The sequence below is a fragment of the Lonchura striata genome, chromosome 2 (genome assembly GCF_050655825.1).
Source record: "Lonchura striata isolate lonStrDom1 chromosome 2, ASM5065582v1, whole genome shotgun sequence".
Classification (NCBI taxonomy): Eukaryota; Metazoa; Chordata; class Aves; order Passeriformes; family Estrildidae; genus Lonchura; species Lonchura striata.
In genome coordinates, this window is record NC_140704.1 from 155,460,157 (window position 1) to 155,481,838 (window position 21,682).

Consider the following 21,682-nt stretch of genomic DNA (forward strand, 5'->3'; position numbering starts at 1 on the left):
AATTAATCACCCCCCAAGCAGGGCTTTAATGACAGCCGGCTGGAAATTCCAATCCTCCCCGGGAAGGGAGCAGCGGTGCCGGTGGGCGGCCGTGGAGAGGAGCTGCTCGTGGCTTCGTTTAATTAGTGCAGCGCGAGGATTATCCTCGTTAGGGATCCAGGGAAAACCAAAGCTCCCGGCCGGCCACCACTGGACATCCCTGAGGATTCACAACGGCACCGTCTCCTCCAGGGTGGTTTTTAGGGAATTTAGTTGGGGTTTTTTAGGATACCACCACGTGAAGAATCATTGTTTCTGGGTGAAAAGTTTTAGTAATTAAAAAAGCCCAAGGATTTAGGGATCAGAGTGACTCCTCCACTGGATTTGGATGGATATTTGATGGGATGTTCATGCATTGCTGAAAGAAGAGGAAAGCCACAGGGAGGCTTCTCAACCCCAGGGGAGGAAACTCTTTTATTTACATATCAAAACACAGGAGTTAACAAAAGACATTTTCATATCAACAAAAGCCACGACGTTTTTATTAAAAATCAACTCGTTGGACACAACCTGGGGCACAAGTGAGATCCCAGGGTGAGGATTTGCTGGTCCTCCAGTGCCTGAGGGATGTTGTGGATTTGGGATGGTGACAAAACCCCTCCATGGGGGTCACTTGGTGAAGGGAACCCCCCCGTGGGGACCTGTTTAGGGGTGAAGCCACCACCCACTGGCATTTCCTACCCCATCTCTGACCACACCAGGATACTGCATCCCCAGTCCTTCCCAAATCCCTCTGATGCCTTTTCCCCACAGGATTTTGCCTGAGGGGCTGTGGATGAGCAAACCCCACAGATTTCATCTGTGTGGGGGACAGCACCTGCCGCCCCAAAATTCATTGGAAATTGTGCCTATGGATGCAAAATCCCATTGTTCCTTCACTCTGTTTCTGCTTGCATTTGGATAGTCCCCAAAAAAACCCCAAACCCTGGAGAATTGGCTTGAATTTCCAATGGATCCCAAATCCCTGCTGGGATAGGGAGAGGAGGGGGTCAGGTGCAACTGGGCCATGGGAGACCCCGAAATGCAGACTGTGATCTCAGCACCACTCCCAACGCACTTCCAGGAAATCTCCTCCCAGAAGCAAGGGGATGGAGGGGGATGAGCTCTTGGAATGGTGGGATCAGGGCTGTGGGGGCTTTACACCCGTTACATCCCAGCACGGTGATCTGTCCCCAGTGCATCCCGACCTGGATGCGGGAATTAAACCACCTCAGGTCCCCCTGTCACCTTGTGGCTGGGACAGGAGGAATGGATGGGCACGGGAAGCTTTTCCCAGCCCCCACAGGCATCCAAGGAGGTGGCAGGACTTGCCTTCAGCAAACCAGCTGAAAAGGTCGTTTATTGGTCAAGTTAAAGATTCCAAACAAAGCTGCCTCCCTGCAGGAACGAGCGGTGCACTCCCGCGCTGCCACACGACTCCGTGTCCGAGGGACATCCCGGAAAAACAGGAGGAGGAGGAGGAGGGGGGTGCCATGTCTGGACATGGCATCCTGAGGTAGGTGCCAGGTCGTTCCCTGGCTCTCCAGTTCCTGAGCTGGTCGGCTGCCACGGGATTGGGATGGACTCAGAGCCGGGGCTTGATCTGCAGCCGTTTCCCTGGAGGGAGGGAAGGGAATGGTGATGGTGGGAAGGGGGGAAACACAGCTGGATATTCCCAGGCTTCTCCTTGCCTGGTCACGGGAAGGGGTTAAAGCACTGGGAAATTGGGAATGTGGGTGGTTCTCTGCCCTGGCAGCACCCGCTGGACTCACCTCTGCCACCCACAAGGGAGTTCTCGGAATCCTGCAGGGATGCCCTTGGGAATATTCTCCTTTTGGTGTGGCCTGGGAAGGAAAGGAAGAAAAGAGGAGAAAGTCATTGAGGTTGGCTCGGGTCACCTTGGAATCCCTTAGGAGTGTCCTAAGTTCCTCTTCTGCTTCACAGCCCCCTTGGCACATCAAGGATGGAGGTGGCTCATTCCCCAAATCCCTGAGCATCCTCAGTTCCCTACAAGTGGCACTCAGAAGTCGCTTCCCACCATGAAGCAGCGAATCTGCTGTAAAATTCTCAACTTATGGGCGAAACACAGAATTAAAAAGGATCCAAACCTTCCCACTGGTGAACATCAGGACCTGTTTTGGTGCTGGGATGGAGCCAGAAAGAGCTGAGCACCAGCAATCATCTCCCCAAGCATTCCCAACATCCATTTAGGATGCTCCAGGTGATGTCCTCTCCTCACTGGAATACAGTGCTTCCTCCAAAGAGGACTCATGTAGATCCAAAACACCATGAAGTGCCCCTGGGAGGTGACCTCCTTGGAGGACAAGTCCAGCATCGTCCCATGGACCAAAGTGGACAGAGTGAAATCCTTCTCCAATTCAACCACAACGCTGGGAGTGCCTTTCTGCAAGTTCTCCTATTTTCCCTCTCCAAAGGGGTTCCACGTACCAAGAGTGACGGGTGGGAAGGAAAGCGGTGGCCACTTGGCCACCGAGATGAATGAGGATGGAAAAAGGTGGAGGTTCCCCAGGGAAAAAAAGAACCCACAGGTTTAGTGGGAAAAGTTCCCCTTCACTTGGGACTGGATGGAGGTGGAGAAGGTCATGGAAGAAGATGGAGGGAATCCAGCCCAAACCCCCTCCAGATGTTCTCCTGCCTGTGTTCCCACAAAATTCTGCACGGCACTTCCCAAGTGATGAACCTGACGTGGAGGTGGGACCAAATCACCTCCCAGCAGCCTTGAGAGCCCAAAGGAGAAAGTTTTTGGAGCAGGGAAGGAAGGACAGGTGAGGCCCAACAACGGGGAGTCTCCAAGAGTTTTCCTTCGCTTTCCAACTCGGATAAACAAACTTGCCGGGAGTCGGAGGTGCGCTGGCAGTGATTCATCGCTCCGGAGTTAATTTATGGAAAATAAAGAGGGCTCATTTAGCACCTTTCCACCCTTAATATAACTCCCATACATCAGCGGGATGCGCGGCAGACACGGCGGATCTGGATATTCCTCACCGGCAACGCAGCCGAATCCGGCTTTCGGGAACGGTGACACGGAGCCGAACACCCTCGCGTCCCCACCCTCCCAGTTGTTCCCTTTGGAATCCAGCCAGGTGGTTTTTCCAGCCTGGGATCTGCAAATTCCGGCCTGGTTGCCGGAATGAGGGTCTGGAGCTGCTGGTTGTCACCTCAAGGGGTCGAAAACAGCAACTCCACATTCCTGGCCCGTGGTGTGAGTTCGATAGGAATGGTGGGAAGGGCTCAATTCCCTTTGGATGAGCCAGGGAAAACCTCCTTAGCTGATATCCATGAGGCAGCTCAAAGCAGGCGTGATTACAGAAGTAGAAACATGGGTTTATTTTTTTGGGAGGAGAAGAAAAAAGGGGATTTTTGAATCGACCATAATTAACTTCCTGACTTTGGTACAGAGCGCACGGGGCCAAGATACTTCCGGAGCATCCATGTTTGATCTCCAACAGATTCCTCAAAAAAAAATCAAGGCGGGAATGAGAAAATAAACCCAAAATAAGTCGTGAGAGGGCTAAACTGGTTCCATTTCTCCCCTTGGATGGAAGGAGATGGAGGAAGGATGGTGCAGCCAAGGGGTGAACACCACATCCCAAAAAACCCCCAGGAGGGGAAAACCTGGACCAAACAGGGGTGTCACACTCCACCCAACCCCGGCAAAGGAAAAGATATTTTTCCAGTTTTGTGCTTGGGAGATCCTGCAAATGGCGTGATCAATCTTGGGTCGCGTCTCCAGCTCCTTCACTCTCTCCCCCCGCCGCCTTTCCCGGCATTCCGGGAGCGGCGCAATCCATCTTCCAAGGAACCAGGTATATAATTTCTAGTTAGCGAAAGCAACCCCTTTTTCATTCCAAAGATTGAACAGCTTCCAAAGGAGAAGATCCGAGGCCGGATCATGAGTTTTCCATCGAAACCCAGGCGGTTTTCGCTGAGCTTGTCAGGCTCGTCGGAGAATTAGGACTTCCAGCGCTCTTCCTCCTGATGGAAATCAACATTTATTTTGCCTAAGCCTAAGAAGGTGTCAGGCAGACGGAGAAACTTGCCACTCTTCTCTAGGAAAAAAAGAGGGGAAAGAAGGAAATCTAATAGAAATATATTATCAAGTCTGAGGAGTGGACAGTGCAGTAAATCACACTTCAGGTGGCACCATTAGATTTTTCAATAAAACCTGGTTTTCCCCCAGCCGGAGCCGAGCGGCTCCAGCTGCATCCCAACAGGGAAGTAAAAACCAAATTTGTTTCATCCAGATGCTGATCCGAGAGGGATTGAAAGGGATTTCAAGGTGGGGAATCCTCTCGGATGAAGGGTGAAGGGAGGTGGGTCTGGGCCTGGGGCCCAAATCCTCTGCCCACTCATCATTCCTGATCCCTGAGGGATTAAAAAATTGGGTTTTTCCACAAGGTGGGGAGGTGGAAGGCAGCTGGAGATGCCCCACATCAGAGGTGAAGATCCCAAGCCCCCAAGCAGCGAGATGCAGGGAAAGAAAACTCCATTGCAGCTTCCCAAACTTTACCATCCAGCAGGAGAAAAGCTGGAATTTTGTTGGTTTCCTTTCCTCAGCAACCTCCAGCCTGATGGAATGTTTGGTCTCCATCATTCTCCTGATGCCACCAAAGGGTTTCATCCCGTCCTGCATCTTCCTCCGGGATGCTTCAGGGTACTGAGATGCATCCCAGAATTTCTCTGCTGGATGCTCAAGGTTTAATGCCATGAGGAGAAATTCCCTTCAAACACACTTTTCCTACTTATTCCCAAAAGAAAAATATCCCTTGACCCTTTCCAGGATACTTTAGGGGAGTCCAGAGGCTGAATCTGCTTTGGAAAAGTCTTTTGCTTTCATTGCCAAAGTGCTCCTGGAGAAACTTGGGCTGGGAGATGCATTTTAAAATTATTATTATTATTATTATTATTATTATTACTACTACTACTACTATTACTATTACTATTATTATTACTATTATTATTATTATATGAAACTCGACAACAAAAGATGGGGTAGGAAGCCGAACAGCAAGGGCTACATCCCAAAATTTTCCACAAGTGGTTTTTCATATGGAAAAAGGCTCCATCCTGCACTAAATCCATGTGGTGACAACCTGTGCCAGAAACTCATCCTGCTGCTCTTCCACCCAAACCTTCTGCCACAGGTGGATGAGACCCTAAAAACTGAGTTTAAATGCACCCATCCCTCAAGCAACATGGATCCATCAAATTTCTTCATGGAAAGTGTTGTCAGGCATTGGAAGGGGCTCTGAGAAGCTCCAAAAGTCAGAAACTTCGTTGTGATTTAGTTTCCTCATTGCCAAGTGTCCAATTTAGAACCTGCTAAGTTTCTCTCCTTTGCCAGGACTGGAATATTTTTCTTCCATATTGATTTTGTGCCGATGGAATCCCAAAATGGTTTGTGTTGGAAGGGACCTTAAGGACCAATTCCCATAGGCAGGGACATCTTCCACTAGTCTGGGTTGCTCCAAGCCTCATCCAAACTGGCCTTGAGCACTTCCAGGGATGAGGCATCCACAACTTCTCTGGAAAACCTGTGCCAAGGCCTCACCACCCTGGAGGTGTTGGCGATCACACAGAGAAATCGATTCCCTGTATTTTATCCCCATTTCTTCCTCCCAAGAGGAACAAACTCCACCAAGTCCTGCCGGGATCAAAGCTGACAGTGATGCCAGCTCCTGTTATCCCGGGATAACTCCCTTGTGTCCAAGCCCTCCATTCCCAACCAAGCAGATGTTTTGTGGAAAGCTCCAGGGCATCTTCTGCCGCCGACTCAGCTGATCACAGGCTTGGTTGCCTCACCTGGCTACCAAAAAAAGTCCTGGAGCAAAGATCTGCTGGCAGAAAAAGCACCAAAGGAGATGAAGGCGATGAAGATCCCATGGGATACAAGGGGGACTGGCCACATCCACATGGACAGCGCCAGCACTGGATATCTCCTAAATTAAACTGGGGTTGTCCCGTGCAGGACCAAGAGTTGGACTCGAGAGTCCCTTCTAAATTGGGATTCTTTAATTCTCAGATTCCTGGAGCTGGGAATGGTTGGATCAACACCCGCCACCAAGGGGGAGGTGACAGCGGCAGTTCCGTGCCCCGCTGGGGTCATCTCAACCACGGCGAGAAAAGAGGCGAAAATCCACATTCCCAGACTTATCCCTCCAGAAGTAGAAGCCGTAAACAAGCGCAGAAGCCGCTGCCGCGCCTCCCCGAATTCCTCGGAAGCCGAGGCGGTTGAGCGTGCTCAGCGGAGCCGTTAAAAAAGACTGGAGCGAGCATCTTCCATTAACGTTACGACCGTGAAATATGACAATAAAATGACGGCCGTATGGTCCCAAATTTGCAGCCCGCCGAGCTGCTCGGGGTTTATCGTCACTCAAACGTGCAGAGAGCTGTAAAATGTTTACAGAAAGGGTCGTTTGCGGCTATAAAATCCTCTTTTCTCTCCTAAACAAGGCTGAGCGGAGCCATTTACAAAGCCCGGAATGTTCATCGGGGGAGAGGGGAACATCTGTTCTCTCCAGGAGTTTGCAGTGATCTTCTCGAACAAATTAACTAAAATGGGTGCTTTCTAATTAAATTAGCACTCGATTGGAATGGTTTGCATTGGTGCAATTAGCGCGGGGAGGCCAGTTAGGCTCCAGCACAGGCGATTTAACTGGAAGGTGAAATATGGAAAAGCCCATTACCTGGAAAACAGGAGTCGGAGGGGTAGGGAAGCCTGTTCTCCCTCCGGCTCCATGCTCCTGGGTGGATAACACAAGGTGAAGGATGGGATGCCACCAAACCCACTTTTCCCATTTGGGATGCTCAGCTGGGAGCAGCTGGCTGTCCCCGTGCTGCACAGATTGGCTTTTTGGAGGACTCTTGGAAAGCACCAGGGCCCTCAAATTAACAATTACAGAATCCCGGAATCATTTAGGTTGGAAAAAACCTCCAAGATCAACCTTTACCCAATCACTACCATGTCAATAAATCACTCTTCCAGCTCCAGTTTCCAGGCAGCTCTGGAGTGTTGGGAACACGGACACATCCCTCCTTTCCAGTCCCCCTTCCCTATATCCCAAGCCCAGACCCCCACTGAGACCCTGCAAGCTCATGCTGCTGCCCACGCTGGTCCTTAAAGGTCATCTCCAAACTCCCTCCCTGCCCCTCCCATGTTTTCCCTCATTCCTCTTGCATTTCCCAGGATGAAAAGGGCATTTTCTCCAATTGTGACTGTTTAACCAAGGAATTCATCTCATTCCTTAATAACAACCTGTCCTCCTCTTTATTTGCCATCCCAAAAATTTGTGTGTCAACTTCAGGCTTCACAAGCACAAACCCAACGTTATAGCTGGCACAGCTCCCCGGATCTCATCCCCAAATCCCACCACAGACTCTGGCTACTTCCTGGAGCTACACATGGACTCATCCTGACCACCCGCTCAGCTCCAAACTCAATCTCTGGATCACCAAATATTCCAAAGGAATACAGGAATATTGGAAGGGATCCACAAGGGTCAGGGAGTCCAGTCCAAGTGATATGGCCACCACTAAGCATTTGGTCCTTCAGAAGCATCAATCCCACGTTCTCTAGGGATGGTGACCAGGGCTCCTCTTATCCCACTGGATTTGGGGGTTCCCAGATGCTGGGATTAAGATGAGACCCAAGGATGGGCAAACCCATAGGTCAACATTCCCACGTCCAGACTCGGCATGCCATCATTTGGCAGGGAAATTGCTTAATAATCAGATGATTTTACAGCCATCTGCGATTCCTGCCTGGTTTTCCTTTCCTATGGATCCTCCAGCATCTCCCTTCCCAGTGCCGTGAGCCTCCCTGGGCAAAGGAACACAGAGGGGTGAGTGCCCTGACCTCATACCTGCCAGCTTCACCCAGCCTTCCTGCCGACATTCCCAAATGAACCAGCTCCTCCTCCTCATCCTCCCACCCAAAACTCCTGGAAATCATCCCCCCCCTTGGATGCAAACACTAGAATTAAGAGGAAAAGGATGCCCTCGCTCCTGAGTTACTCCTGGCTGCCAAGCGTATTCCAAGGCATTTCAACAGTCCTCTTGTCCATGAATTAAATTGTTCCAACTTCATGGAGACAAAAATCCCAATTAAGTCACTGCTTTGGGAACACATCCCGAGATCAAAAGGGAGTTGAACCAGAGTGAAGGAAAAGGAAGAAGGGGAAGAGAAATCCTTGGAAAGGGAAGCTGAGTGTTTCACTCCGTGCTGTGGAGAGGAGCGTTCCCAGCCGGAATGGTCCCCTTGCTGCGTCCACCGCACCGTGGTTTAACAGCACCCGTGCTTGTCTGTGACTTCAGGAATGTGTTGCTAATCCTGGGAATTCTCTTTCCGACAGCATGAAGGTATCTCAGCCCTCCCTGGCTTGAAGTGGTTGAGCCAGGCACAGCCTCGCAGATCCTTATGGATGATCCTGTAAATTCCTCAGCCTGGCTTTTGCAACGGAATTCATCCCTTATTCCAGTGGATCCTGCTCCAGCTGCATGGAAAGCATGGATCAAAGACGGGAAGGGCTCACACTGAGCCAAATCTTGAGCCAGCAGAGCTGGCAATGGGAATTTCATCATTACTCCCACAAAATACTGTGATTTCTGAGCCCATTCCTGAATGGGCTGCGCATCCCTCTGGAGAAGGATGGGAGAGAAAAAGGGAAATGTGGAGCATCATCCAGTCAAAAACCTCCCACTCTGGGGAGGTTGGGAACTGAGAAGAACCAGGCACAATCCCGGCCTCACCATCTCCATCACCTCTGCTCCTGGGAGTACATCCCTGGAGCGCCCCAAAATCCCATCCCTTTAGGGATTTTCCTATGGAGGAGCTGAAAGAGGAGAGGAGGAACCAAGGAGAACACTGGAGAAGCAGAAGCCGCTTGCTCTCACGCGTCAGAATTCCTAAAAAGTTCTGCTCATCCTAAACCGCATTTCCCAAAAATTGTACTGACTTCCAAATCAGATAATCCCAGACTAACAGCTCTTCCTTCGAACTTCCAACCTGCAAACAACTCCACCCCAGCTCCCACTGGAATGTTTTTTATTGGAAAGCTTCCAAGCTATTTCCTGCTGGGAAACAAGGTGTGAGGGATGGTCCACAGGTCCTCCAGAGGCAGAACATCCTTGCATCCCACTAAACACCTTTTCTATAGGGCAGGGATGTGATTCCATCATGGAAATGAGACTGGATTCATGATGGGATAATTACAGGATAAGGAAGGAGCTGATAAAACAAGGGGACTAAGTCCTGACACACAATTTTGGGAGCAGACACAAGGATTTGTGCCCAGATGGGAATCCCAACTGCCATCCCAGTTTGGACTCCCAGTCTTAACTGGTTTGGTGACTCACAAGGAGCATGGATCCCACCAAAATCCATGGAGAACAGCAGAGAGTGACGTTTCTTCCTTGGAAAACCAGCTCCAAGCAGAGGATGTGATTCCTACCTAGTTCATCCTCTGGCTCATCCTCATCCCTCTCTTCTTTGCAGGCCTGGGAACCAGGAGATTCCGGGGATCGGAGGGAGATGAAGGATGGCAGCTTTTGCAGGCAGCTGCTTGGCTTGGGGTCCTCCTCTTTCCAAAACTTCACCTCTTGCTCTGCACTCGAGGGTCCGGGAATTTCCCCATCATCCTGGAGCTGAGCTGGATCATTCCTGCAGGAATGGGAAAAATAATAAGGAAAAGTAAAACAATCCCACTTGGCAACGCTGGACAGGGCATCATATGCAATGGAAGAGGCTTGGAGCTCCCAGGTCTCCATCCGAGGCCATGCTGTATCCCTGATTTCTCTGGAGCTAGCACAGATTCAGCTGGAGTTTGTCCCTCCCCAGCTGGATTCCCTGTTTCCTGCACTTCCCTGCAAGATTCCCAGCTCCTCAGATTCTCGTGGAGGTGCTGGGCTCCTGTTTGTGACTGAGCAGAGGGAAGGGGAGATTGGAAGGCGTGGGGAGCTGGGATGGCTTGGAGGTGTCCTGCTGGGCTTGGCTCATTCCCAGCCCTGCCACTCTCTTCCAAGCTAACTTGACACTCCAGCTCCTTTGACATCTCCCATGACGGTGCCAATAAAGGAAAAAAAAACCCTCTGGAGCAGCTTCCAAGCTGGGGTGTGCTCCCTTCCCAGAGGAGGACGCCAGGAGCCTCCCAACCAGCCAGGCCTGCACTCATTCCTCCTTCCCTAAAAAGAGCAAGGAGCTATTTTACACCTCGTTCACACCGGGAACGTGAGCTGGGTGTCATTCCAAGGCTCTTCTGTCATCCGGGATATGTTCGGAGAACCCGCGGAGCTGCTCGTCCCCCTCTGCTACCTTACAAGGCAGGACCAGGATGAGGCCCAGGCCCAGACCATGGAGGATTCCAGGAGCATGGACCAGCCTGGCAAAGCTCCCAGGTCCCTCCCTTTCCATCCCACCTTCACTCCCACCTCCCGCTGCAAAAAGCCACGGAGAAGCCATGTTACCAAATTGATCCTTCCTCCTCCCACCAAGCAGAACTTGGAGATTTTAGCTTTTAAAGCCAAATTTACATTTGGCTTTAGTTTTAATTCCATTGGGATGTTGTTGTCCTGCATGCAAGACTTGAGAGTGGGGGGAGAGGATGTGCCAAGCTCAGGAAAATCCATCTCCTAGTGAGGATGAGGATGGAAACATCCATCATTAGCCTGTGGCTCCATCCCGGCACCCAAAAACATCAGGGAGAGCTCAGAGAGCTTCCAAGGATTAACCAAGGGCCCAGCCTGGCACCAAACTTTTCCAAAGCCTCTTATCTCCATGTCCATCCCCATCTCTGATTCTCCAGCCCCTCCATGCCATGGAGACAGCTCAGCTCTGCTCTCCTACATGGGCACAAGGAACAGGGATGATGTTTTCCTGTTTCCCACACAACTACGGATAACGTGGACCCACTTTCAGCGGTGAAATCTCCATCAGGACTCCTCCATCTCCAAGAGGAAGGTCTACAAAAGCCTCAAAGGTACCTGGAGGTGCTACAGCCATGGATGGCACATTCCTAAGGCTGAATCCACTCTTTCCTCTCCATCAGCTCTTCCTCAAGCCTGGATACTGCCCATCCCAGAGGTGTCTCCATCAGGACACACCACAGTGACCCACACCAACACATCTTAAAATAAACCAGGTTACAGACGGAACATGCCTGGAAAAAGGAAAAATCTGGAGCAGGGTGGGAAGAAAACTGTTGAATGAAGCAAAATGAGCTCTTTCCTACCTGCCTGATGCCTCCTGGATCCGTCTCCACTTGGAAGGGGGGTTGTTGTGGTCTCCATCACCTCCAACCTGCTGTGGGTGACGCCTCTTCTGGGGGTGCAGGAGTTTGCACCGGGCACCCTTGGGGCAGACGCCTTTCTTGGCAAAGTCGGGACAAACCAGCGTGTGCTTCTTCTTGCACTGCCAGGGAAAGAGGAAGCAGAGTTGGAAAAGACAGGAAAAAGCATGTGGGAGCACAGGAATCCACAGCTGAGATCCTTCAGGTGGCACCACCACCCTGCTGAAAGGATAGAGGGATGTGTTGGCATTTCCTTCTCTGCATCAAAAAAATATTCCAAGAAAAAATACTACTAAAAAGAGTATTTTTAGTCTGGTGCATTCCACACCTGCCCACTGTTTTCCAAGTGCTTGATTTTAGGGATTCAAACCACCAAAGCCTTAACAGCAGGGATTTACCCCTGGAGAAGTCCCAAGGAGGTTATTTGGGCTGGAGAAGCTGGGCTTGGAGATGACACAGGGTTTTGTTGTCCCAGACATGCTTGGGACTTGGGAAAGAGCAGGGAAGAACTAGCAAAAAAACCTTTTTAGGACTTATTTTGGGATTGCTGCCTGGACCAGCCTTCTGAGGAAGATGGATGAGGGCTGGAGCTCAACCTGCTCGTCCCAAGGCTTGGTTGATGCTCTCCCATCCAGGGAAGCTCAGTGTGGCCATGGAATGGGCCTGTTAAAACAACAGCATCGAGACGTTCATCCCTAAAAATGCTCCTGGATTTTGGCAGCTCTCAGCAGTAACCTGGGTGGTTCTGGTGGGAACGAGGTGTCATCCATGTCCCAGAGTTTCCCCACAAAGCTTTCTGCCTGGAAATGGCATTTTCTGGCAGTGGGAAAGTCAGGAAGAGACACAGGCAGGGAAGGATGCCTTCAGCAGGGATTTCTATCTGGGTTCTTGGGAATGAAGGTGGGAGGAAGGAAAAAGAACAGCTCCTCTCTACTCTCTGTTCCCAGCAATCCAGAGAGCTCATCCTAGCATATCCCAAGGGATGAAGGGTGGGAGCAACTCCTGAACCCCTCTTAATCCCGTGTGGACCCATTTTCACCCAGGATGCTCCATGCTCCATCCCAACCAGTTTGGCTTTTGCATTAGATCGTGACATCCATGGAGAGACAACCCAACACACATGGCACAACCAAAAATTCCCATCTCCAACATCCATTCCCTTGTTGACCTCCTCCAGGAGAAATGTGGGTCCTTCCACGCTTGGATGCCCACACATCCCGTTCCTCCGTGCTACACACACTCAAAATTTTGGGAAAACGATATAAATCCATGCGGAAAGAAACACAGGGAGGGTTTCAGCACGACCATTCTGGCCTGTTTATTAAAATCCAACTCGCCAGGAATGCGGGATGGAGGTCAGTTCCTGCCCTTTTACTTTGGGGACACGGGAGCAGCTGCCCGTGCTGACCTTTGGGATTAAGCGGGATCCCTGCCGAGCTCTCTCCTTGAAAAGCAGAAGGATTCGGCAGCTCCGTCGCCTGGAGCTGAGCGCTGAAGTCGGCGGCGGAGCAAGGAGCTCGAGTGCTGGAGGTTGGGGATGGTGCTGAGCAGCAGGAGGGCTGGGATCCACATGGACACACGGATATGGGCTCGAAGGGGGGGACAGCTCAGTGATAGTGCTGCTTTTCCATCAAAAAAAAACATTTAAAACTCCAATTCCGATGATTTTTCACCTCTTACTTCAAGGAGCTGGAATGAGAATTAACTCTACAACCAATGGGCAACCTGGAAGTACAGTCAGGTCTGAACAGGCTTTGCCATCACTCCCAAATCCTGTGTTTTATAGGAACATGGAATCATGGAATGTTTTGGGTTGTAAGGGACTTGGATATCTCATTCCAAACTCCTGCCATGGGTAGGGACACCTTCCACTGTTCCAGACTGATCCAAAGCCTGTCCAACCTGGCCTTAGACACTTCCAGGGATGGGGCAACCAACAGCTTCTCTGGGAAACCTGTGCCAGGGCCTCACCACCCTCACAGGGAAGGATTTTTTCCCAATATCCCATCTAACCATGCCCTCTGGCAGTGGGAAACCATTTCCCCTTTTCCTGGTACTCCAGCCCTTGTCCAAGGTCCCTCTCCAGGTCTCTTAGAGCCCCTTTAGACACTTGGAGAGCCTCTAAGGTCTCCCTGGGACATCCTTGTCTCTAGACTGGACATTCCCAGCTCTCCCAGCCTGGCTTCACAGGATATTTTCTTCATTGTCTCACTTTACCTGCAGACAGGATCCACCCTGGACCAAAGAGAAATGCTTGGAAAAGGCAGCAACCATACGGGAATTCAAACACAGGAATTTCTCCCAAAATATTAGCAAGCAGAAAAGCAAATTCCTCAACCTGACAACTTATTTAACAATAAATGGGACAAAATTAGGAAAGAGAAAAAAATAAAGGAACAGCCCATCAGGGATTGAAGACTGGGATGAATGGATGGGCAGACCTTCCAAGCCCACCTGGAAGGGACAATCCAGGGGAGCACAAGATTATGGAGATGGGTCTTGGTGCCAGGTCCTGGTCTGACCATCCCCAGTTCCTGGAATCACAGAATATCCTGAGTTGAAAGGGAGTCCCAGGGATCATCAAGTCCAAATTCTGTCTCTGCTCTGGATGACCCCTGAAAAGGATGTCAAATCCTCTTCTGTAAAGGGGTTTCCAGCACAAAATCGACTTGGAAAGGAGAAGAGCAGGAAAAAAAAGAGCCCTGACCTCAAAAAGCCGCATGGATGCATCACTGCTACATCGAGGAATTCTGCTATTTTGGGAAAAGGCCAAGAAACGTGGCTGCTCCTTCCCAGCGGGGCACCGATTACGGGGCGGGACAGTGCCACGATCCCGACTGGGCACCGGGATCGGGATGTGCCACCTCCCCAGTGCTCCACCCAGCCCCAGCCTCCAAGTGAATCCTTGGAGCAGCCCATGTTTATTGGCTCCATGGTAAAAAGATACTTAATAAAGAAAACAAACCGTGTGCGACTAATCCCGGGGCCGCGTCCCCAGCTCAGGTTTCTAATGGCTTTTCCACGCCGTTCCCAGCGCTCCGGCCTTTCTTCCGCAACGCCCCGTCCATCCTCGCTGTCCCACAGCTGGGATGGCGAGGCTGGAATTGCCTTCGGAGGCTGGAAAAGCCCCTTCTGTTTATTTACAGTAGCTGTCATGCTCCTGCCAGATCCAGCACGCTGGGGATGGGTTTCCACAGGGAATTTTGCCGCCGGCCACGCGTCAGCTGGGGTGAAGCCGAGCGGGGCTGTGGGGTGGTGCTGGGGGCCATCTGATCCCTGCCACCTGTCGGGGTGGCTAATTATACCCCCCCCGGGACCCCCGCCAGACCACAGGTTGGGCCATAAAAAGGGGAAAAAAGTTTGGTCTCTTCCATCGGAGAAATGAGAAAACCCCAGAGAATCCCTAAAAAGCCACAAGGAGGAATCTCACCCCACTCCGGCTCCACGCCAACATCCCCATGGATATGTCCCAATCCCAGCTTCCCCACTGTGGGGTTGCCCCCACAGCCTGTCCAGCAACGGTGCCTAGGGTTGGGATGGTGCCCAGCTGGCAGATCCCATGTCCAGGACTCCTCCTTGGCTGCCAGGGTAGCTTTGGGTGAAATTCCAGGTGCTGTCAAGGATCCACAAGGCCTTAAATGGTCCAACGGGGCACAACGTGCTCCAGGAGTGAGACGGGGATGAGGAGGTTTGCAGGGCCCAGCCTTCTTTAGCATGAAGCTGGCAAAGGAGGAGACAGCAACTGGTGGAAAGTCCTGGCTCAGTCTTGGGAATGATGTTAATGAACATTTTCCATGAACAAGCTTGGCAGGAGGGGATGGAGGGTGGGAGAAAGGTGAAGCTGGGTCACTGGGCCAACCAACAACCAACCCACTGACCGTATGGGGTGGGGAGGAGATATCCCACCCAGCCTCACATTCCTGGCTCCTGGCTACAGCAGTTTGGCCAGGTTGAACTTCTCAAGTATCTCCAGGCTTAATCTTAACCCCTGCTCCTTTCCCAGTGCTGTGGGACAGCAGGTGACAAGGGCTGGACTTTGATGATCCTTGTGGATCCCTTCCAACTCAGAATATTCTCCGAAGAGATGACAAAGTGCTGGAGCACCTTCCCATCTCCTTGGAATCCATGTCTATCCCTCTATCCATCATGACGGACACAAATGTCACCAACCAGACCTTCAGGGAAAGAGGACCGTTAAAATCCCCAAAACTCAACTGCCTCAACTCCAGTGTTTCCTACTTTTTAAAGCCCTCTTGAGCATCCATGCAGCTTTTGCCAGAGCTATTCCAGGTATCCCCATGGCCAAGCAGCGGGATTAATGTACTGGATGGATGTCAGGCTGTTTTAATGTCCTTCTAAGTGGCTGTTGGGAAGTGATGGCTGGAGGTGCTGGAGCTCTTTTGATGCCACTCGGAAGTGACAGCCAGTAAATGGCTTTTTTCCGATTGCTTTTTTATAATTGGGTGCAGATGGAAACAGCCTTTAAAACAAAACAAAAAAAAAAATCCCAGCTCCCTGTCATTAAAACCTGGAGGACAATACATATGAACATCATCCAGACTGAAATAATGATGAAGAAATTTAACCAATGTGGTTATCCAAAGGAATTTGCTCCAAAACAAGTTTCTGCCCTCAAAAGAGTTTGCCCAGCAAAATGCCTGCTGCAAAGGGATGACTCCTGATGGCCATCTCCAAATTATCAGAGGAATTTGGGATCTAAAAGCTCTCCAGGATCCTGCAAATCCATAAACCCTCTTCTTTGGTACTTCCAGGAAGTAAAATAACATTTGAGCTAAAATACCTCTGGAGCTGGAGCGAGACCAGGATGGTGTTTTGAAAAATCATTGGGAAAATCATATTTAAGAGGCAGCAAAGGAGATGGGAAGGAATCCCTGCTCATGGCAGGGGGGTGGAACTGGATGTTCGTTAAGGCCTCTTCCAACCCAAACCAGTCTGAAATCCCAGGATTCTGTGGAACAATGGCACCACCCACTTGGTGTCATCTGCAAACTGGGGCACCCAATCCCATTATGTCATTAATGAAGGCATTCATTAGCACTGGTCCCAGTACAGATCCTTGAGGGACACCCTGGTTTCCACTGGAAATTGAGTCGTTGACTGTAACTTTTTGGACATCCAGAAGGTGAATCCTGAAGCCGGCATTCATCCTTTTGTGGCAATGCCTATGGAATTCAACCCTCCCCTGCACTGCATTTCCATCAGGGACCTCCACGACTCCATCCATCCCACCTGAAAGCCACAACAGAGCCACTTTCACATGGTCCACACATCAGTGGTAGTTCTCAGCCCCAAATCATCACCGCTGGGTGTGGAGTGAGGCAGACACCCACTGGACATTCCCAAAGGAGCCATCTCCATCTGGGATCATGGAGCTCCACAAAATGCCTGGTTCCAGGTGGCTCAGGGAACCACCAGTGGGATCCTGGGGTGCATTAGGAAGAGCAGGGTGAGGGAGGTGATGCTGCCCCTCTCCTCAGCACAGGTGGGGCACATCTGGAGTGCTCTGTCCGGTGCTGGAGACATGGAACTCCTGGAGCAGGTCCAGAGGAGGACAACAGAGGTGATGAAGGGACTGGAGCATCTCTGCCAAGGAAAGGCTGAGGGAGCTGGGGCTGTTCAGCCTCAAGAAGAGACAGCTGAGAGGGGAGCTCATCCCTGTGTGTCCCTGTCTGCAGGGAGGGCTCCGAGCAGGGCCCAGGCTCTGCTCTGGGGGACCCAGCAATGGCACCAGAGGAACAGGCAGGAACTGATCCCAGGAAATTCCACCTGGACATGAGGCAGAACTTCTTCCTTGGACAATGAGCAAGCCCTGAACAGAGATCAGAGAGGGCGTGGAGTCTCCCTCACTGGAGACATTCCAGAACCCTCTGGACACAACCCTGTGCCAGATGCTCTGGGATGACCCTGCTGGAGCAGGGAGCTTGGACCAGATGCCCCATTGTGGTCCCTTCCAACCTGAGCCATTCTGTGATCCTGGGAATCACCCACTGCTCACGGGATGTGGGGATTTTCCAACAGAGAACAGATCAGATCAAAGGGAGATTCCAGACAAGAAGCAAAAAACCCAATCTGCTGGGTTTTGTGTTCATCTTTACAGAAGTTCAGGCTGAAATCAGGAAGTCTCTGCCTCATCACTACATTCCCACTTTAGAACTGTGATCCCTGTGGCTGCTCTTCTCCCAGACTTCCCAATTTTCACATTTTGTGCCCCATCTCCTTTTACAAAGATACTAAAGTGTAAGAAAGAGGAAATCTCAGCCTGGGATTTATCTTGGTGCTGTTATCAACAATCCCAGGCTATTAAGCAGCTCCAGTGCATCCTGATAAGCTCCATCTTTAATGCAAGGATCAGAGTTCGGTTGGAGATGCTACAGTTAAATTAAAGGAGCAATAAGAACCCTCATTATCCCATTAAAAACCACAAGATACAACTGGAAACCCACAAGATTTCCACAGAGATACAAGGATAGGATTGGCCATGGAAGAATCCTGATCAGTTTTAAACCTCTTCTGAAGGCTACAAAGTGCTTCCAACGGGAAGATCTCATTGTCACAACTGGGATTTATCATTTATTATTGCCTAGAGGATGTGGACAAGGACTCAACACCCCCAGCAAACCAAGAGGATGAATCTGGAGAGATTTTCAGCCAGCTCAAATCCATCCTGGACACTACTGATGACCTTAAAAACAGCCTCCTTACTAATCCTATACATACTTCATTTTAAATAAAAATTCCACTTGCTCATCAGTTTGGTGACTGAAGATTTCTGCTATACATTATGGGGGAAAAACAAAATCCCAAATCAAGCTCCCAGAAAACATCTGTCAGCCAGAGCCAAAATTAAGGATAAATGAAATTAAGTTGCTTTTCTAGTTGATTTTCATTCAGCTGCAGTGGACTATAAAAGAGCTATCAAAGGCAGAGCCCTCCATCAGCTATTTCCAAATTATTATAGAATCAGGGAATTGTTTAGGTTGAAAAATGCCATTTCCTCAGCCAAGGCCACCACTAAGTCATGTCCACAAGTGCCACTTCCACAGGGCTCTTAAATCCCTCCAGGAATGAGCATTCCACAACTTGCCAGGTCAGCCTGTGCCAGGGCTGGACAAACTTGTGTTCAAGAGTTCCTCAAGGAAAAACCAAGCTGGCTGGGAGTCAACCTGAGATCAAAATGTCAAGATCTGATGTCTGTGATGAAAGAAAAATGCTGGTTGAACCAGAAAAGTCAGCTGAGATCTGAAAGCATGAACAGTGTTGAACTTCACCCTTCCATGAAAAAAGATTAAGGAAAATAAGGATCCCAGGCTGCTGCCTGGATCATTAATAATCACTAGATAATTAAGAGAAAACCCCACAGACATTTAATATTTACTGTTGTAACACAGCTCATGTGGTTTTCTCTAAAGAAATGTGTTAAACTGAAAGTATCAGACACACAAAAACATTACGTTTCTGGTGGGAAATTGCTGAACTTTCCAGAAAAGGAAAAAATAACCAACCAAACACACAAAAAGCCACACATGAACGAGGTTTCAGCTGAGAAAAAAATCCCCACATTTGGATATTCTACAGCAAAATCCAGCAGCTGCCACTGCAAAAAACCACCAAGCTCCACCTGGGGGAGGAAAATTATTCTTCCCAAGGAAGCAGCACTTCCTCAGGCAGTGCTGCCCCTGTCCCATATTTTTTACATAGATAAGGTGGAATCAGAGCTGTTGGTCCAACAAAAAGATGGATTTTAGGAATAAGATGAGCTGGGATGAGCGGTCCCAGCACAGCTCAACCCTCCTGCCATGGCAGCTCCCCATGTCCAGCCTCACCATCACAAGGCTGGTCGTGCCAGTCGGGGCTCCAGAGGGATGGGAACAGATTCTCCTCTTATCCATGATTTATTCCAGTACATCTCCCCATGCCTTTCCAGGGAAGCTTCGTTGTTTAATCTCACTGTGTCTCACTGTTTAACAGCTCCCATGAGGGAACAATTTACCCACGGGCTCCCAGGCAGACGATGGAAACAATCCGGAGAGAGGGATTTAATGCAGTTCTGGCACTAATGGGCACGGAGTGGGGAAGATTATTTAATACAAAACAATTTTCCAGATGCAGCAATGGAATCGTTGAGTGGTTTGGGTTGGAAGGGACCTTAATGATCTCATTCCAAACCCCTGCTGTGGGCAGGGACACCTCCCACTATCCCAAGTTGCTCCAAGCCCTGTCCAACCTGGCCTTGGACACTTCCAGGGACAGAGCAGCCACAGCTTCTCTGGGCAACCTGTGCCAGGGCCTCAGCACCCTCACAGGAATGAATTCTTCCCAATATCCCATCTAAATCTTTCCTCCTTCATCTTTTGTGCCTAAAAGCAAATCCCAAGGCAGGTGCTCCTTGGGGTCATCAATGGATCAGCTTCCAGCTCCAGGCTCTCAGCCACACAGAGATCCCAGCCCATGTTTTGCCATCAAATTTGGTTTGGGTTGGAAAGGTCCTTAAAGCCCACCCTGCTCCAACCCCCTGGCACAGGCAGGGACACTTTCCACTATCCCAGGTTGCTCCAAGCCCCGTCCAACCTGGCCTTGGACACTTCCAGGGATGGGCCATCCATAATGTCTCCATCCAATGTCTCCTCTTGGTTGTCCCTTGCTCTGGGGTCACGTCACTGCAGACACTTCACTCACTGGTGCTTCCTCATCCCTCACACCCACCAGCCTCATCCCATCCTCTCCTAGAGAATTCCTCCTCCACCTCCTCCAAGGCCCTGCACAAGGCTCCATATGGGAGGAGGGATGTGGAACCACAGAGGAACTCTGACCGTAGAGCAGCTCATGAAAACATCTCCGGAAAACCCTGGGAAGAACCTGCAAGAGGCCCCATTTCTCCCTCTCTTCCCACTTCCCTCTTGGGGCTTCCTCCAGCGCAGGTGGCCAGCCCAGAGGGACCTCCCAGCATGACCAGGTCAGGGTGCCAGAGAAGGGCAGGGAGCTCCAGGAAAGCTGGGACAGAGATCTCCGAGGTGGGAATCACTCCACGGCTTTTAAGGACACGTATGACGTTGTGTTTAGGGATGATCCTTTTAGGAAGCACAAATGGTGGAGGAACTTCCTAGCCCATGATCAAGGAACCTGTAGGAATGCTGGACACCAAGGTCCTAGCTCTGCCACCAGCTCCCTTCTGGAAACAGAATTCCAGAACTGTTAAGGTTGGAAAAACTCTCCAAAATCATCAGGTCCAACTTTAGGCCAATTAATTATGTTGGGGGTAACATTCCCTTTACGAAGGATGTGGTCATGGTCTTGTACTGGATCTGTCCCCTTCTCCAAGGGTGGATTTAGATCCTCTACAATCCACATTCCTGAAAAAAGGACTTGGGAATGCAAAATTAAAGCTTTCTCACTCAATTCTTAATTCCTGGTGAAGCCAGAGCGGGTCAGTCCTGGTGTTATTTGGATGAAGATCAGCTGGAATTACAATCCATGGAATGGGTCAAAGGGTGATCAACTTGTCCTGAGAATGCTGCAACAGATCCTAGGAAGTCCTTAAGAGACAACACTGCCAACGACACGTCATAAATTATGGATAATAATGAACATTTTTGATGGAGGTCTGCTAAAAATCAGGAATTGTGTTTGTCTGGGACGGCACAAAGAGGAAAACGCAACTGGGAGAGGAGCCCAGCGTGCCAAAAATCCACACAAAACAGCCTAAATTCCTAATTATTGATCATCCTCATGCGAGTTTATCCACCCAGGGTGCTCCACCGGAGTTGCACACCTTCGCATTCCGTGCTCTTTGTGCTTCAAACCAACGCTGCTCGGACAGGGAAAGGCAGAACGAGGGAAGATTTACTCCCATCCTAAATAATTCACAAGAAAAGGGACTGCGCATCTTTAACAAGCCATCGTTTTATGAAGCAAGGTTAACATTTTTCCTTGATTCAGTAGAATATTATAAACTCTCCGGGGTCCATTTGAGGACTTTCTACTTGGAGCAAAGGCACGGACTCAGCACTTTTTATATTATTTAGAGAATAAAATTAACCCTTAATGGCCCAAGCTGGAATTTCTCCTCCCCAGTTAAATATGGCCCGCTCAGCAATTTCTCCCCATATATAATTACAGGCTGCTATCCATCATCTGGAGGAGAATGCTTTCCCGACATTCCCAAAGTGACGCCGTAAGCACTTTTCCTAATAGAATAAATATTCTAAATATCTCTTTTATATTTTCATTTAAATTGGAATATTTTAAAAATAATTGTCGGGACCCTGCCTGCGTGGTTGGCGCTACGCTGGAGGGAGGTGGCAGGATGCCTGTGTTTTCCTTCTGAGGGAATGTTTATCCTG

General features: G+C 50.1%; 1 protein-coding gene across 2 annotated transcripts in view; it reads right to left on the reverse strand.

Annotated features, from left to right (window-relative positions):
* Nucleotides 1-426: 426 nt before the first annotated feature.
* Nucleotides 427-21,682, reverse strand: part of ZC3H3 (zinc finger CCCH-type containing 3) — a 127,367-nt gene continuing 106,111 nt past the window's right edge. For both annotated transcript variants that reach the window (XM_077781788.2, XM_085572648.1), the window contains exons 10-13: nucleotides 11,265-11,443; nucleotides 9,489-9,697; nucleotides 1,791-1,862; nucleotides 427-1,635 (exon numbers count right to left, since the gene is read on the reverse strand). In XM_077781788.2, the coding sequence (XP_077637914.2) occupies nucleotides 1,604-1,635; nucleotides 1,791-1,862; nucleotides 9,489-9,697; nucleotides 11,265-11,443 (492 nt within the window). In that variant the 3' untranslated portion in view covers nucleotides 427-1,603. The remainder of the gene's footprint in view (nucleotides 1,636-1,790; nucleotides 1,863-9,488; nucleotides 9,698-11,264; nucleotides 11,444-21,682) is intronic.